Raw genomic sequence first — 19898 nt, 5'->3', positions numbered from 1 at the left:
AAACAAACAACAGATTACACGATCACAAGAAATCAATCAGAGCATCAGTTCAACAGCAGAAGTAAACATACACACATCACTAGCAAAAATAAAACCTAGTAAACACACAAGCGTTTGTACTCTCCCTTAAGTCCATGAAACATCCTAGAACACAACAACTCCCCCTTAAGCCAGTCCACAACAAGCAACAACCACACTAATTCACACAAACATACCACAGAGAGTTCTCCCCCCTGTGCCAAACAAACAAACACCAGAACTCTCCCCCTGTATCAGACAAACAGAGCAGCAAAGATACTCAGCTACATCTACAACTACTTCTCCCCCCTTTTTAGACAAAAGACACCAATGATACAAAATAAATGTCTATCTAGTTATTAACCAAAATACCAGAAGTTAAAGAGTTACATAACCAAGTACATACACAGCTGAAGAATACTGAGAAACAAACAAAAAAAAACAAAGAAATCCACCAAAACAACAACAAACAGCCAAGAAAATCATCAAAACAAGAGGGACCAAAGCCAACAGAGCTACTCAGTAGAGCTTGAGTTGGCAGCTTCTTCATCAGCACCAGAAGCAGAATTTCCACTTGCATCATCATTGTTAGCAGACCTCTCACTAGAGGTGTAGGCTTCAGCTTCTTCTTCATGGCTGACATTAGCATGTTCAACATTTTCACTCTCAGCCTGCTCCAAGTTTGCAATCAAGGCTTCCAAGGATTGTTTTCTAGTTGTGGCTACCATTATCCCTTCACATGGCTCTTTGCATGTCTCCTTAAGCTCAGAAATTGCTCCAACTTTTGAGGTTGGCCTTTTCATGGCAGATGTCATGATAATATCCTCGACATGACTACCTTCAAAGAGTTTGTAGTGCACAGACAAAGCTGATTTTCTTCTACTAGGTAAGTCATTTGAGCACGGAATACCATGATGTTGATTCAAGATAATTCCACAGATCATAGAGGGAAAAGCAATTGGCAGCTTAACTGCATTAGTAGTTGCATGCTTGATGGTTTGATCAAACATAAATCTACCTTAGTCAAATTTCACTTTTGTCCCAACAGCAAAATTAAACCTCACAAGAGTATTAGCAATGGTGAAGATATGGTTTGTAGGGACCCAGTTGGCAGCTCCTATTTTATGCAGGATAGCATACTTGATAATCAACTTCCCAGCAGGAAGATGCTTTTTAACAGGCCAAACTTTCACCTGCCTAGCTGTAATCTCCCTACAGACCTGATTGTCTGTAACTTCTAATTCTCCTGCACCCTCATTTTTTATGCCTAGAAAATTATTAATAACAGTAGGAGAGAATGTTATACACTTACCCCTCACATACACCTTGCAGAACTCCTTGTTGTTCTTATCAGAAATATCCTCAGGAATGTTAACAATAAATTCCTTAACTAAACCTTCATAGCATTGAGAGAACCCAACAACAGTCTTCAACAGCCCATCAACTTTTATCAGGTCCATGACCTCCTTGACATCAGCAACATCTTTTCCCAATTCCCTTGCCACAGCTACCCTTCTCTGAATCACAAATTTCCACTTAGCAGCTCCATCCTCAAGATGGAAGGAGATGTTATCCAAATGAACAGCAAGAACTTTAACAGGAGACTTCCTAACCGTAGTTTTTTTGCAGGCGAGATGTCATGGACATCTTCCTCAACATCCTCTTCAGGCTCAGAATCAACTTTGACCTTCCTCTTCTTTACTTAAACCTTGCTCCATGGTTTGGAGGGACCAATACCAGCAGTCTTCTTGGCTTTTCAAGCTGACATAAGTTCAGCCACAAATTTTCCTTTGTGAGTCTTCATGCGTTTAGCCACACTTGAATTCATGTGATGAATCAAGCTTTCCTCTTGATCATCAGAGCTACCATCCTCTATATCAATCACAAGATTTGCATAATCACGCTTCTTAGAGTGGGAAGCATTAGCAGTGTGTGAAGCCACAAATTTCCCTTTTTCAAACATGGTCTGCCTTAGAGAGCGCAACCTTTCAGCAACCAAGTCCTTTTCATAATTGGAGGATTCGTCATCCTTACCACTATGTTGTTGAACCTCAGGAGAGGGGTAGATTTGAGAAAGGGGAGTAGAAACTCCCTTCACATAGTGGCCTTCATTAAGAATTCTAGTGACTAGGTCTCTTATAACACGATTAGTATAGTGTGTTCCTTCCTTAGAGTTAGTGGCAGGAGTTGGATCAGAAGGAATACTAGAGGGATTACCTTGATTGGAACATGCAGAAGTGGAGGCATGAATGGAGATGGGTTGGGTCAAATCAATATCCGCGCCGGGAATAACAAAGAGAGGAGAAACATCCAGAATCTCATCATCAGGGACGCCCATGGGAGGAGCACTAACCTTTTGAGTAGACTTAGTATTTTTAGTAGCATCTGTATCTTGATGTTGTAACATTTTGGAGTTTTTCTAGAAAAAGTAAGGTTGCCCTAGCAGAGATTTGTGGAGAAGGAGAAGGAAGATGGAATAATTGGAGTAGGTAATGAGGTTATGGGGGTAGCGCGTGAAGATGGAATAGATGGTATTTCCAAAACAAGGTGATGGTTTACCATAATGAGGGTACTTTATTTTAAGAAAATAGATAATAATTTGATTACTTTTTCCACTCCATGTTAATTGCTACAAATTTTCATAAATGCAAATCCCTAATTTCCCTCTCAGGATTTCAAATTGATTTGCATCCAAAGCCTTTGTAAAAATATCAGCTAACTGCATCTCAGTAGCAACATGCTCTAAGACTACAATCTTATCCTCCACAAGTTCTCTAATAAAATGGTGACGAATATCAATATGTTTGGTCATGCTGTGCTGAATAGGGTTCTTTGAGATGTTTATAGCACTCAGACTGTCACAATACAATGTCATGACATCTTGTGTGACATTGTATTCAGTCAGCATTTGTTTCATCCACACTAGTTGAGAACAACTACTTCCAGCTGCTATGTATTCAGCTTCAGCAGTAGACAGATAAATACAATTTTACTTCTTACTAAACCATGATATTAAATTATTCCCCAAGAAGAAACATCCTTCTGATGTGCTTTTCCTATCATCAACACTTCCAGCCCAATCAGCATCACAATATCCAGACAGCACAGGTTCAGATCCATGAGTGTATAGCATCCCATAGTTACAAGTGCCATTGACATATTTCAGGATCCTTTTCACTTGGTTTATATGGCTCACCTTTGGTTCAGCTTAATATCTACCACATACACTTACATCAAAAGCAATGTCAGGTCTGCTTGTTGTAAGATATAGCAGACTCCCTATCATGCTTCTTTAGAGACTTTGATCCACACTAACACCATTTTCATCTTTAGACAACTTCTGATGAGTAGGAGCAGGTGTCCTCTTGTGGCTTGCATTCTCCATCCCAAACTTCTTAATAATATTCTTGGCATATTTATTTTGAGATAGAAAGATAGAATCTTCCATCTGCTTGGCTTGCAGGCCAATAAAATAGGTTAGTTCTCCAACAAGGCTCGTTTCAAATTCAAACTGCATTTGCTCAACAAAATGTTGAACCATATTACTTGACATCCCACCAAACACAATATCATCCACATAGATCTGAGCAATCATGAGCTTTCCTCCTTCATCTTTGACAAATAAAGTCTTATCAATGCCTCCCTTTCTGTATCCATTGTCAATGAGAAACACTATGAGTCTCTCATACCAAGCTCTAAAGAGCTTTCCTAAACTTATAAAGAGCTTTCCTAAAGAGCTTTCCTAAACTTATACACATGCTTTGGAAGATTTGGGTCTGTGAATCCCTTTGGTTGTTCAACATATACTTCCTCATTCAAGTAGCCTTTTAAGAAGGCACTTTTCACATCCATTTGGAACAGTTTAAACTTCAGAATACATGCCACTCCTAGCAATAATCTAATGGACTCCAGGAGAGCTACAGGAGCAAATGTTTCATCAAAGTCAACTCCTTCAACTTGAGTGTATCCTTGTGCTACTAATCTTGCTTTATTTCTAGTAACCACACCTTTTTCATCAGATTTATTCTTGTATACCCACTTTATTCCAATAACATTTATTCCTTCAGGTCTTGGAACCAATTCCCATACTTCATTTCTCTTGAATTGGCCTAACTCTTCCTGCATGGCATTGATCCAGAATTCATCAGTTAAGGCTTCTTTAAAATTCTTAGGCTCAATCTTTGACACAAAATAGGCATGTGAGATCACTTCCCTTGATCTAGTGGTGACTCTTTTATTTAGATCTCCTATAATGAGATATTTAGGATTATCCTTCTGAATTCTGATAGAGGGTCCCTTATTTACTTGATCAGCATCAGGTTCAGCTTGAGTGGACTCACTCTTACTACTTTTATCAGAAGGTTCAGTTGGGGAATCATTTAGAAATGTTTCAACATCGTCTGTGACATCAGTCTCTTGATCATCAACAACAACATTGATAGATTCCATCATAACTTTAGCTATGGAGTTAAAGACTCTAAAGGCTTTGCTGTTTGTTGAGTAGCCCGGAAATATTCCTTCATCACTCTTGGGGTCCATTTTCCTTCTTTGTTCACAATCAGCCAGGATATAGCATTTACTACCAAACACATGGAAGTATTTGACAGTAGGTCTTCTTCCCTTCCAGACTTCATATAAAGTGGTTGAGGTCCCTTTTCTCAGGGTATCTCTGTTGTGAACATAGCAAGCAGTGTTCATAGCTTCAACCCAAAAGTGGTAAGGCAACTTCTTAGCATTAATCATAACTCTAGCAGATTCTTGGAGAGTTCTATTTTTACTTTCCACCACACCATTTTGCTGAGGTGTAACGGGAGAAGAGAACTCATGTTCAATCCCTTCAGATGAGCAGAAATCAGCAAATTTACTGTTTTCAAATTCTTTCCCATGATCACTTTTGATTTTGATAACATGACTCTCTCTTTCTCTTTGAATTCTTTGGAAAAGGTCTTTGAACACATCAAACACATCAGATTTTTCTCTTATAAAATTCACCCAGGTATATCTGGAGAAGTCATCCACCACAACATAAGCATACCTTTTTCCACCAAGACTTTCCACCTGAATAGGTCCCATCAAGTCCATGTGGAGAAGTTCCAGCACTTTAGATGTGGTGTCCTGTTTGATCTTTTGATGTGACATCTTTATCTGCTTTCCAATATGACATTCACCATATACTCTTCCTTCTTTCATTTTTAATTTTGGGATTCCTCTGACATCTTCAACAGATATGATCCTCTTCATCCCTTTAAGATGCAGATGGCCTCGTTTTTGGTGCCATAGTTTCACTCCTTCTTCTTTAGCTAGAGCACATATTGATGAATAGCTAGTTCCTTGAGGAATCCACATGTAGCAGTTGTCCTTAGATATGACTCCTCTCATGATCACTTCATTCTTTTTATTAGTAACCAAGCATTCAGTTTTTGTGAAGTTCATATTGAGACCTTGATCACATAGTTGACTGATGTTGATCAGGTTTACAGTCAATCCTTTAACAAACAACACATTATCAAGGTTAGGAACTCCAGAGCAGTTTAGCTTTCCAATCCCCTTAATTTCACCCTTTGCTCCATCTCCAAAAGTTACATAGTTGGTGACATGAGATTGAAGGTCAACCAGTAGATTTTTGCTTCCAGTAATGTGTCTGGAGAATCCACTGTCAAAGTACCAATCTTCTTTAGCTGAGACTCTGAAGGAAGTATGAGTTATCAAGATAGTAGCACCAACCCTAGGAGCCCACTGTTTTCTGTGTTGTTTGAGTCTAGGTTGATGAGTAGGGCTGGGATAACCATACAGCTTAAAACAGAATGGTTTTATGTGACCAAATTTCCCACAGTAATGGAATCTCCATCTTTGGTATTTTCCTTTTGAGTGCTTATGTTGTCTTCACTTGTGATGTTGCGACACCTGATGTGACATCTTTGGTTTGCTATCAGAGGGACTACATACAGGAGAAGATTCATTGAACCAAAGGCTAGTCATGTCTCCTGTCATCTTCCCAGCCTAGAGGATTTTGTCTAAGGTGTCAGATTCACTATTTAGCATTCTGACATACTTAGTCATCTCAACCAGTTTGGAATTTAGAAACACGGCTTCAATCTTCAAATTAGAAATGGTTTCTAAGTGTTCTGTCATCTCAGCCTCTAGTTGGGTTATTAGTTTCTTCTGCTTCTCCATTTGTTGTCACGCTTCTTCTCTTTTGAAACACAACTTCCTGTAAGAAGTAGCTTATTCATCAAAGGTTAATTCATCATCACTGGAATCTTCATCAGGATCACATCTCCCAGTCAAGGAAATCACAAGATTGGCAGATTCTCCTTCTGTTTCACTATTAGAGTCATCACCAGACCAAGTAGCAACAAGACTCTTCTTCTGTTTCTTGAGATAGGTTCCACATTCAGCTCTAATGTGACCATACCCTTCACATTCATGGAACTGAATTCCTTTGCTCTGTTTGAATTTTTCTTCAGATCTTGTTCTTCGTCCAACATCATTAGACCTACTGATGTCAAATGAGTTGTTCTTGACATTAGTATTTGACTTTACATCCATTCTCTTCAGGATTTTGTTGAATTGTCTTCCAAGTAGCACTAAGTCATTTGACATACCTTCATCAGTATCCTGATTACTTTCTTCCCTTTTATCTTCAGTGTTGGACACAAAGGCTATGCTTTTGACTTTCTTTTCAGATCCATCACTCATTCCCAACTCGAATGTTTGGAGGGATCCAATTAACTCATCCACTCTCATCTTGCAGATATCTTGAGATTCTTTTATAGTTGTCACTTTCATGGCAAATCTTTTGGGAAATGACCTGAGAATTTTCCTCATAAGCTTCTCATCTGACATCTTCTTTCCCAGGACACCTGAAGAATTAACAATCTCAAGAATATTCATATGGAAATCATGAATACTCTCATCTTCTTTCATCTTCATCTTTTCAAACTTGGTACTAAGCAACTGCTATCTAGACATTTTCACTCTAGAGGTACCTTCATGAGTGGTTTTGAGAATATCCCAAGCATCTTTAGCCACCTCACAATTGTTCACCAGTTTAAATATGTTCTTATCAATCCCATTGAATATAGCATTCAACGCTTTAGAGTTTCCAAGAGCTAGTTCATCCTTCTCCTTGGTCCATTCTTCCTCAGGCTTCTTATCAGTTGTAACTTTTCCATCCTCAGTGGTGAACGGATGTTCCCAGACTGTTAGAACAACTTTCCAAGCCTTATTATCCAAAGATTTCAAGAAGGCTACCATCCGAGGTTTCCAGTAATCATAGTTGGATCCATCCAAAATTGGTGGTCTGTTTATAGATCCTAAGTCTCTATCCATAGTACTAGAAAGTAACGTCCCAAGATCTCACCCAGAACTAGAGCAGGATGCCTGCTCTGATACCAATTGAAATTCTGGTATCGGATATGAGATGTCGAAGCTAATGTCACGACCTTAATATCTGAACAACAGATGAAATATGAACAGAATAAAAATCACTAAACAATTGAAAAACGACACATGCAAATATTAACCCAGTTCGGTGCAAACACACCTACATTTGGGGGCTAACAAGCCATGCAGGAAATCCACTAAAACATAATTAGTTCAAAGACTCTCAACAAACAACTTCAAGTTACAATCTTTTCACCTAATCTCTACCCGTGTGATTTCTATCTAAGAACTCTTAGACAAGAGATCCTACTCACTCCCCATCAATCACAGCAGTGATACTAGAACAAATACTAAAAATAAAGAAGACACACTTCAATGACACACACTTGATCTTGCTTAAAAGCTTCAATCAAGTAAACAAATACACTCGTACTTCAAAGCTTAGAGTGAACAAATTACAACTCAAACACTCAGTCCAATTCACACATCAACAAGATGGATGAATGGCTCACAATTCACAAACTCACACAAGACTAAAACCCTAATTCTCACTCACTTCACGTTCGTATTTTGTGTGTCTAAAACAAGGTTTACAAAGTCTTTATATAGAAGCTTTCTGAATGGGCATAGGCAGCATGAAACCCTAATTCTATATATTGTATATTCTCTAAGAAATAGCAACCAATCATTCCTTTTAGGGAGACAGAATATTCTGGCTTTAAATAGAATTACTCATTGAATAATGCATGCAATCTCCATATAAGCACACAAAGACTTGCATGAAAAGTGCAACAACAAAATATATAACATTCAAACTGAATGTTCTGTATGCACATGTCGTAATATCGGGTCTGACATCTTGAATAAATCATGCACAACCATATTAAACAATCTGCAGAAAGCTGATATCACATGTCAAGACTACAAGCGTGACATCTTGTGCTAACACTAAGTTTTACCAAAATTGATTCCAATCCATAGAACCAACGAAAACCATATTTGGATCTTTCATTTTTGTGAACCTTTTGGATGGACCATTCTGGTGAGGGTCACTGGAGAAGATGACCGGAGCTAGCGCTTTGGTGGTGCGCTGGAGCAATCTAGGCCATCTGATATGGTCCCAAGCTTCTAATCTTGATCATCGATTCTGATTATCTTGTTTGCCACACATTGACTTGTGACCACCATGGACTTGATCACGTGGCCATCAGATCTGCCACCTCAAATAATGAGGGAGATCTGATGGCCCTCATTTTTTCTGATTATTTGATTTTTCATTTTTATATTTTATATAGCATTTTCTTATTAAATTCATATTAATTTTAATTTTAATCCAACAAATACGGGGCTTTCACCAAAAATCTTTAAATAATTTCCTCTTCCATAATTTGAATTAAAATCATTTTTGTATTGGATTTGATATTCATTGTGAATTTAATAGTTTTTGACTTGTTTTTAATTAATTTTAAATACTTATGACTTTCCAAAAATTCCCAAAAACAATTTCTAATGTCCTTTGACCTTGTTTGACCTAGGATAAATCCCTTGGCCAGTTATTTGGTGATTTGAAAGGATTTGAGGTTTTTCATATTTTAAAATGCATTTTTATTCATTTAAAAATTGTTTTTAATTGAATAATTGTTTAAAAAATATGTTGAGCTATTTGGTTGACCTTGTGTTGTTTCGTCTTCTGTTTGGCCTTGATCATGGTTGATTTGAACTTCTATTTAATCAATACTATTGAATTTAAGGGGTTGATGAAGTGTAAACTTCATCCCTCAAGATTAATGAATAGTATTGATCAAATGAAATTCCTCCATTGATCAATTTGGGATTCCATTACCATCTCACTCCATCTCTTCAAATTCATCCCTCTTCTTCCCCAATCCCTCATTGACCAATGGTTTCTCAAATCTTCATATGCTAGTTGATTCATAAATGACTTTGTATCAGATAAATCAACATTAGATTGATTGAGATAGGTCCATCCCATTTTATTTTTGTTTGTGGTATGCTTTAGGAGCTTGGTTATTTGTATCTTGTCTCAAGCATACATTAACACCAATATTTTTATTGCCCGACCTCAGATAGTTGTGACTTCTACATTAATCCAATTATGATTGCTTAACATATAACTAAATTTTATCCCAAAGCCATAGCATTTTTGTAAGTGAGATTGTAAGTCTCTCATTTCTCAGGGTATTGTGTGAAGACTTAACCTTTTTTCCATTTGCGAGAGCTAGTGGCATACTTCTTGATTTATCCAAGTTGGAGTCATTCCCATAGATGATGTCTTGGTTCATGTCTTCATGCTTATGAGTGGATGGTTAAGTGTTCTCCAAAGGATGACTTAAACAATTTCTTCTTCACTAACATTTCACTAACATCTTTTTATTATTGCTTTATCTTTAATATCATTTACCTAATGCAATTTAAATCTTAGTATCTTTATCATTCATTTCCATTTACATTCCATGCAAGTTGTTTATATTTCAGTCATATTCACTTTGCTCACTTGAGCCATATTTTCTGCTTGTATATATTGTGTGCTTATGATTTTGTTCTGTTTATGGTCTTAGGACCTTAAAATACCTAATAACAACAAAAACCTTAAAAAAACTATGTTGGTGGACTGTTGGACTTTTGCCATTGACTTGGTCTGAACTTTAAGACCTAGAGTAGGCAACATCCCTACGCTTTGAAGGACTTGGCCAATGCCATTATTTCAGACTGAGTTATCTTGTCCAATGTCATTCATCTGATACAAGCCTTGAGAGCTTCATTGGTTTATCTGTTACTTTGTCTCTGTGCTTAATTTCTTATCATGTTCTTATTGTTTATATCTGATGATTGTTTCTATGAGTTTTCCACAAGGAATATTTCATCTGATACACTTGAAGACACTAAAGTATGCTTACTTTTGGAGTGCTTGCTTTGATGTTTGCTATCTTTATTTGATTCCATTTCGTCTTCTATTTACTTGCTGGGATGATTATGCTTGTTGCTTGCTCATAGTCCAAAGGAATTGTGTTTCTATCTGACATTATTGTCTTGTGGATTGCATCCCATTGGTTAGATCTTTTCAACTCTAAACTTTTAAATATTTTCTAGGATAGTCCACTCATCTCCTCTTGTCTTTCTTAAATTTCAAAATCTCTCCCTCATTTTAAAACCTTCTTTGTTTGTGTTTTCAACTTAAACTTGTTTTAATGAGTAGAAACCTTGGCCTTATGCCATTGATTTTAAAAATATTTTCTTAATCAAACATGTGAATAAACTTAATCATATTGACTTAACATTAAAAAATACAAAAAAGAACTAACAACCTCATCTAATTGTAGCAGTAAATTCATGACCATCAAGCTATGGATAAGCTTAACGTCAATAAAATCAGAGTCGCCACCGCGCTTTTATTGTTTCCAAAGGAAAATTGAAAAGTACGAACAAAACCTAAACATACGAAGTTTTCAAATCAAAACTAATAAAATGCCAGAGATTACAGGTAAGAGTGATGGTTACACAAAGGGAAGGTGTTAGCACCAAAAGTGTCCTAGGTACTCGTAGGGAGCCTTTTTTTTTACGCGTGTATGTGTTTTTGGTATAAATGATGTTTCGTAAAAATAGAGTGTGTGAATGAGAAAAGAATTCATTGATTATATTTTTGTGTTTGACAACACCTTCGATCTTGTGCCTACATACCAACATAAAAATGAGGGATCAAAACCTTGTAGTTCGTGGTAAAAACTTCAAAGTTGGTGAATTGCTTTTAATAAACGTTTAAATGAAAAGGCACAAAGGGCCAAAGGTTTGAATGAAGTTTTTAGTTCTTTTTGTCTTTTGAAATTTCAAGTCAATATGATTAAGTTTATTTACAAATTTGATTAAGAAAAAGATTTAAAAATTCATTAGCATAAGGTCAAAGTTTGTAATCATTAAAACAAAGTCTAAGTTTAAAAATCACAAGCAAAGAAAGTTTTTGAAAAGAGGGAGAGATTTTGAAATTTAAGAAGTGGGAGGAGATGAAGATACTATCCTAAGCACAAAATTAAAAGTTAAGAGATGAAGATACTATCCTAAGCACAAAATTAAAAGTTAAGAGTTGAAAATATCTGACCAACGGGATGCAATCCAACAGACAAGAATGTCATATAGAAATCCATTTTCCCTATTGGACTTTAATAAAGAAATAAGTGTAGGAATGAACACCAGACATCATGAAGATCAAGTCATAAAATAAATATAGCCACATCAAAGAAAGCAGTTCCCATAGCTATCAGTCTTCTTTGTCTTCACATGTACCTGATGAAATACTCCTTGATCAACTCAAAGCAAACCATCAGACACAAGGTCAAAATAACAATTAGCACAAAGACATAGTAGCAGATGAATTCAAATAAATCCCAAGGCTTGTATCAGGTGAAAGCACACTTCTCAATAGCCCAGTCTTAGAATGTTGGCATTAGCCAAGTTCTTTTTGCACAGGGAATGTTGCCTAATCCTAAGTTCAAAAGTTCAGATCAAGTTCAACAGTCCACCAAATGTTTTAAGGTCCCAAGACCACAAATAAAACCAAAATACACAAACAAATATATAAAAACATCAAATATACAAATATGTACACATAACAAAGTAGGTTAAACCCACTGAGGACTACTCCCCAACAGAGTCGCCACTTAATTTCTATAGCGGTAAATTCATGACCTTCAAGCTAGGGATAAGCTTAACGTCAATCAAACCAGAGTCGTCACCGCTGTTTTATTGTTTCCAAAGAAAAAGGGAAAAGTACGAACAAAGCCCAAAGATAAGAAGTTTTCAAATCAAAACTAAGAAAATGTCAGAGATTATAGGTAAGGGGGTTGGTTACATAAAGGGAAGGTGTTAGCACCAAAGTGTCCTAGGTACTCCTAGGAATCCCTTTTTTATGTGTGTATGTGTTTTTGGTATAAATGATGTTTGGTAAATATAGAGAGTGGGGATGAGAAAAGAATTCATTGATTATATTTTTGTGTTAGATAAGACCTTCGGTCTTGTGCCTACATACCAACAGAAAAATGAGGGATCAAAACCTCGTAGTTTGTTGTAAAAATTTCAAAGTTGGTGAATTGCTTTTAATAAAAGTTTAAATGAAAAGGCACAAAGGGCCAAAAGTTTGTATGAAGTTGTTAGTTCTTTTTGCCTTTTTAAATTTTAACTTAATATGATTAGGTTTATTTACAAATTTTATTAAGAAAAAGATTTAAAAATTCATTGGTATAAGGTCAAAGTTTCAAATCATTAAAACAAAGTCAATGTTTAAAAATCACAAGCAAAGAAAGTTTTTGAAAAGAGAGAGAGATTTTAAAATTTAAGAAGTGCGAGGAGATGAAGAGACTATCCTAAGCACAAAATTAAAAGTTAAGAGTTGAAAAGATCTTACCAACGGGATGCAATCTACTAGACAAGAATATAATATAGAAACCCATTTTCCCTTTGGACTTTAATCAAGCAATAATTGTAGAAATGAACATTATCCATATATCATTGGGATCAAGGCATCATATAAAGATAGCCACATCCAAGCAAGCAACTTCCATAGTTAGCAGTCTTCTTTGTCTTCACATGTACCAGATGAAATACTCCTTGACCAAATCAAGGCAAAGCATCAGACACAAGGTCAAAATCACAATTAGCACAAAGATAGAGTAGTTGATATTGTTTTAGGGTTTTTCTTGTTATTAGATGTTTTAAGGTCCTAAGACCACAAACACCACTAAATGTTTTTTTAGGATATTTCTTGTTATTGGGTGTTTTAAGGTCCTAAAACCACAAACAAAACCAAAATACAGAAACAAATATATACAATCACAAAATATGGCTCAAACGAGCAAATTGAAAATGACATAAACATAAGCAAGTTAAATGAAATGTAAATGGAAATGAATGATAAATGACTGAAACTTAAATTGCATAAAGTAAATGACTTGAAAATAAAGAAATATTAACAAAAGTTAGTCAAATGTTAGTTAAAAGTTAGTCAAGTGTTAGTGGTGATTTTTAATTTATTAAATCATTCTTTGCAGAACACTCAACCATTCATTCACAAGTATGAATCCTTAAACCAAGACATCTTCCATGAGAAGGGCTCCAACTTGGATAATTCAACAAGTATGCCACTGGCTCTCATTAAAGAAAAAAAAGTTCAAGTCTCCACACAATGCCATGAAGAATGGGAGACTTATAATCTCACTTACTAGAAGGATATGCCTTGAGGGTCAAATTTAGCTCTATGTTAAGCAATCGTAATTGGACTTATGTAGAAGTCACAGCTATCTGAGGTCGGGCAATAAATTTTTTAGGTGTTAATGCATGTTATAGCTTTGGTATGAAGAACCAAACTCCTAAAACATACCACACACAAAAATAAAAGATTAAGAGGGGGCCTATCTCAGTCACATTTGTATTAGTTCATCTGACACAAGGTCATTAATGGACCAATTAGCCTTTAGACATTAGATATTTCATTGGTCAAATGAGGGAATGGGAAATAATATGGATGAAGATGAAGAGAGAGGGTAAGATAAAAACACAAATTGATCATGAGAGGAATTTCATCAAATCAACACCATCCTTTCATTTTGGGAGATAAGAAGTACATTTCATCAATCCCCTAAATCCAATGGTTTTGATCCAACAAAAGTCAAATCAACCTTGACCAAGGCCCAAACAGAAAATCAAACATCTTAAGACCATAAAAATGGCTCAATAATATTTTTAAACATTTAATCAGTTTAAAAATGAATTAAAATACATTTTAATTTGGTCAAAACCTAAAATCCCTTCAAAACAACAAACATATGGCCAATGGATTTATACTAGGTCAAGCAAGGTCAAAGGACCTTAGACAAAAAATTTCACTATTTTTGAAAAGTCCGCAGTATTTTTAAACAATTAAAAATATGCGCAAAAACACTTAATTCATGAAAAATATCAAAATTAATCCAAAAGATAATTTTAATTTAGAATATGGAAGAGAAAAATATTTAAAGATTTTTTGTGAAAGTCCCATATTTTTTGGATTAAAAATGAATTTTTTATGAATTAAACAAAATAAATGGATTAAATGAATATTCAGAAAATAAAAATAAATTGGAAAAAACGAGGGCCATCAGATCTCCCTCATTAATGGAGGAGACAGATCTGATGGCCACGCGCGTGGTGTCTACCATACATCCAAGTCAACACGCTGCAAAATGGGTAATTCAAACCAAAGGCCAGGATTAGATCATTGGTCCATAATCAGATGGATGTGAAGCTGCCAACACACCACCGGAGCCCTAGCTCCGGTCATATTCTCCGGTGGACCTCACCGAACTGGTCCACCTTCAACTTAATGAAAAATGAAAAACAAGGACACTATTTCAAAGTGAAAATGCTCAAGAACTCGAATATGGCCTCAATTTTCTCCAATTCCAAGCATATTGAAAGATACAGAGATTTGAATTTTGAGGATCATGAACTGAGTTGCTTCAATTTAACCTCAAAGTTACTCAATCTTGTTGCCTACATTGGTAGGACTTCAACCAACCAAAAATCAAAGAGAATGGTGAAGAATTGAGAGAGAATCGAAGATATGAAGTTTCTGAAAAATCACCTTCGTGGAGCTTGATCTTGCTTCCAATTGGCCTTGGCTTAACTTTAGAAGCTTGCAAGAGTAGAATTGGATTAAATAATGGCTTAGATTCTTGGAGTTACAACTTCAAAACAGAAGTGAAATTGAAACTCAATTTTGAATTGAAAACCTTCAAGTTTATCCTCTAATGGTGAAGGGTAGGGTTGCAGGATCAAAGCTTGGGCAAGGTGTCCCCAATTCCAAGCAGAAGGGGTTGTATTTGTAGGCTATGCAATTGATATCCACACACTTCCATCAAAATGCCAAAAATTGTAATTCTCTCTTGCATGGATGCATGGGCATGTGATAGGCCCATAAAGTGGTGTCAAAAGGTCCAAATTGATCATGAGCAATGCTGAAAGTGTGTCATGAAGTCATGCAATTAGAATTGGGAAATAGTAATGAGATTCATCCAAAAGGAACCTTGAATAAAAGCCATATGAAAGTCATTCAATCCATGGCCAAATGAAATGATTTTATGCTTTTTGGAAAGGTGAGATTAAGGGTAACAACTTTCATGTTGAACACCTTTCCATTTGAAGCATGGATCATGTTGAATTTTGAGGTGGAAGTTTTGGAAATCAAACATAATTGGAATTTTTCTAAGTACCAAGTCAAATGTTCACTTCTTCCACCTTGAAGTTATCTTGATTTCTTGGACTCATGGAGGGTCATATATGTATAATATGATGTATAATGAAGTATCCCTTTATATATTTGATCAAATGTTGAAGAAACATGTTGAGGAAGTCACACAAGATACCCAAATGTATTAGGGCTTCCAAGGCCAACAAGCTTCAGACTCTTGATGATTCTTGATCAAAATGATAAATGAAGATCATGGGGATCCATATATGATGTGTAGAAACAATTTGAACCATCTCTTGATTGATCTCCTGCATTGAGAGTCTCAAACAATAGATATGAGCTTGATGAGGCATTGGTGGATGCACACACTACCTACAAAAGAAATAAAGTTATACATGGATATGTTTTAAGTCTTTTGGTTAGTAAATAATGAAAAACAAAGTATAATACAATCAAATGTGTTTGGTGATCTCTCCCAATGCAAACCCAATGAATGAGGGGTAAGGAGGATGCCGAGGTGTGATCCCAAAGCCAATGCATATGATAAGATAACATGAGGGATCTTAGAGTCAAAATTGGGGTCTTACAACTGCCCATATTTAAGGACATTCTAACTGAAATGTGAAGGCTAAAATTTGTGTATCAACTCAGTAAAATGGACTTAAATAACAACATATAAAAACAAATTTTGGTCCCTAAGAGACCTCATGATGCATATGATGAGATGTTAAAATAATCATCGCGGGGAATATATTGCCACAAAGGAAAAGAATCCAGAGAGACTGAAAGTCCACAGGAGTGTTCTGCATTCCGTAAGGAAAACTCACTAGGGAGATAGAGATTATGGGGGAATAAAAAGCTATGCGTAGGCCAGGCTACGACTTAAAAATGCTGGAGACACGAGGGGATTTCCATGAAAATAAATCAATGGAACGACTCACTCCGAAGATAAGGGAAAGCTGCAGGGGATAGGAATAGATCAGAACAAAACTGAAGTATACAAACCAAACAGAGGATTGGCGATTCCACTAAGGAAACACGCACTCAAGCTCAACTTGGGAAGAATGAACTTCAACACAGGAGTACCAGAGATATACTATCTACTATCGGTTACTGGGTAGGAAGGTAATACACTCTGACAGAGGGACATCCGTTACCGATTAGGGTAACATATCAAGGATGACTCGGTGAGGAGAAACAGGTGTATTTGTTACCTGTTACTAGGTAAGAATAACCTACTGGGGAGAGAAATCAAATAGGATTTACAACTACCGGTTACTGGGCAGAAGACCAAAGAGAGAGTATTTGTCACCTAATTAAAGTGAACATATCAAGGATAAATTCAAAGGAGGAATATCCGTCATTGATTAGGATGAACATATTAAGGATAGACCACCTGGGAACGAGGAAGAATATCCGTTACTGGTTAGGGTCAACATATCAAGGATAAACTGTCGGGGATAAATAGGAATTATATCTATCAATTATTGGATAGAATACCAAATAGAGAATATCTGTCATCGGTTAGGATGAACATATCAAGGATAGACTCAGAGGGGACAGATAAAATAGGAATTACAACTACCGGTTACTGGGTAGAATACCGAAAAGGGAGAGAAAATTTGTCACCGGTTAAAGTGAACATATCAAGGATTGACTCTCTAGGGAATAAGAATAGGGATTACAACTACCTTTTTAATAGGTAGAAAACCACAAAAGGAAGAATATTTGTCACCGGTTAAAGTGAACATATCAAGGATAAACTACTTGGGAAAACATGAAAACGAATCCGCTGGGGAAAGCAAAGGAAGCTAATTACATTTTGCTGGGTATTAGGCAAAAGTAAAATACTTAAGAATCGATAAGAAATATTACCAGTTATTGGGTAATAGACTCTTAGGGGACCATAATATCTATCTAGGTAATAGCTCGAAAGAAACGGTTAAACAAAGACTCAACCCAATGAGGATATAACTCAAGGGGATTGGTTCCATCCAGATAAACAATTGGGGAGGAAACTGAAATAATCGTCCACAAGGAGATAACTCAGTGGGGAATGAGAAAGGTTAAACTCTTTCTGCTTGAGGGGATGACACTCTATAATCGGAGGAGGACAGACGCCCCAAATCTGCACGGGTAAATGATATCACCGAAGCAGGGGATCAGAATAAAGAAATCAAATGCGATAAAATGCATAATGAAATATCTGATGTTGTGTTTTATGCATGAATATGCATGTATATGATTTATTATTATGCTGAAAAAACAACACAAAGGATACAAATAACATAGATTTGAATCACTGCTGTAACACTCAGCTAATCTCATCAAGATGGAAACACCAACTAGAGAAAAAGCTTAGGATGAAAATAAATCATCCGGCAATGAACAAATCAACTCTGGCTGAGAAAGTCAGGGAGAAAATGCTTCCAATCAGTCACAGAAAACTCTGTGGGGAGAAGAGAATATTGCTGAAGGGAGAACAACCAATCATGCCAAGGATAGATAAAAGATCTTCCGAGGGTCAATATTGGAACCTGTGTAGTGAATTTTAGGTCAACATCATATCAAATGGGAGACAACCTTGCAGGGGACAAAAACAAATATAGCTCAGAATCCGATAATGTCGGGAACAAGGGATCTTCATGTCAGAAGATGAACTTCGTCGGGGGACACAAGAGATAAAACTCTATACGGGGATCTAAGCAAATTTATGGGAGATGCTATGACCAAGATCATCACATTCCTTGATAATAAACAAATTATTCTTGGGAATTGTGTAATAAACCAATTCTAAGGCAAAGATAGCCAAATCTGATTCACATAACGGAGAAATTGCCAAAGTTATACAACATAATTATAAAAATGGAAACAAAATAAAGGTTTTGGATCTCCAAGGTCCAATTATAAATCACAAACTGGGGGGATACAAAACATGAGCACCTTAGCTGGGGAATATGAATTTGCAAAAGGGATCAATCATCTACTCAATTGGAGATGAGACCCACTGGCTTTACCGGGGATAATGAAATATTTGGGGGAAAAAGCCATACACTAAGTAGGGGATAGATGAAAAACTGTTGAGGAGGAAAATAGATATCAAACCAACTTCTTGAGGAAGACCATAAATGCTTCACACTTCAAGACTTACCTGTTCTCGGATTGCTGTTGACATACCTTATCGAAATCAATTATTCTTAAAGTGATTATATTTTTTATTATTATTTTAAGAAAAATAATTATTATTCATTAATTTATTTCAAAATTATCATCATAAAAATTCAATTTTCTTTAGCTGAAGTAAATAAGAATAGAATCAATTGGATAAAAGCTCAACTTTATTTAATAGAATTGTAGTCTATAAATGACGAGACTCCACAGATCTTTACAAAGTTTGAAAATGGTAATTTACATGGAAAAGGGCTACATTGAATACAATGATCACTACTCTCCCTACCAACTTCAATATCCACTGTGCTTGTCTTTAGTTGAGAATGACGAATGAGAACCAAATGACTTGCTCAAGGCTGCTTCCGGGACCAGACAAATGCAGTTACTTACCATAATCCCTAATTTTTCCTAGATTTCCCCAAGATGGGGTACTCCATCTACCGGGATAAATTTTCTATTTTATGTTTCTAATTTTTTACTGGATCACCCTTTAGGGTTTTCAATCCACCAAGACACTCATTTTTTCCTAAGCCACCCTTTCGGGTTTTCAACTTAGCGAGCTGTTCATTTCTTTTTTTAGAAGAAGTATTTCTTGACTGCATCGGCTTTCACAGGACGTGTGAACTCTTCACCATCCATAGTTGTAAGAATCAAAGCACCGCTTGAAAAAGCTCTCTTAACAACATATGGGCCTTCATAATTACGAGTCTATTTGCCCCTAGCATCAGGTTTGAAAGATAAAATCTTCTTGAGCACAAGGTCACCTTATCTAAACACACGAGGCCTGACCTTCTTATCAAAAGCTTTCTTCATTCTTTGCTGATATAACTGACCATGGCACATGGAAGTCAGTCTCTTCTCTTCAATTAAATTCAACTGATCATATCTGGTATGGCATCATTCAGCCTCTATCAACTTGGCTTCCATTAGCACACGCAGTGATAGGATCTCAACCTCTACTACGAGCATAAATTCCATGCCATAAACAAGAGAGAAAGGGGTTGCCCCTGTTGAAGTACGGATGGATGTACGATACCCATGCAAAGCGAATGGGAGCATCTCATGTTTGTCTTTATATGTCACAACC

At 36.3% G+C, this 19898-nt stretch overlaps 1 protein-coding gene across 1 annotated transcript; it reads right to left on the bottom strand.

Annotated features, from left to right (window-relative positions):
• Positions 1–1037: 1037 nt before the first annotated feature.
• Positions 1038–2425, bottom strand: LOC127131177 (uncharacterized). The gene is made up of 3 exons (XM_051060110.1): positions 1785–2425; positions 1331–1626; positions 1038–1285 (listed from the first exon to the last, which is right to left on the bottom strand). Exons 1-3 carry the CDS (start codon positions 2423–2425, stop codon positions 1038–1040), a joined length of 1185 nt encoding a protein of 394 aa, XP_050916067.1.
• Between the last annotated feature and the right edge of the window lie 17473 nt (positions 2426–19898).

This window comes from Lathyrus oleraceus, chromosome 3 (assembly GCF_024323335.1).
Source record: "Lathyrus oleraceus cultivar Zhongwan6 chromosome 3, CAAS_Psat_ZW6_1.0, whole genome shotgun sequence".
Lineage (NCBI taxonomy): Eukaryota > Viridiplantae > Streptophyta > Magnoliopsida > Fabales > Fabaceae > Lathyrus > Lathyrus oleraceus.
The sequence above is the reverse complement of the archived record's forward strand: the minus strand, read 5'-3'. Positions and strand labels throughout refer to the sequence as shown.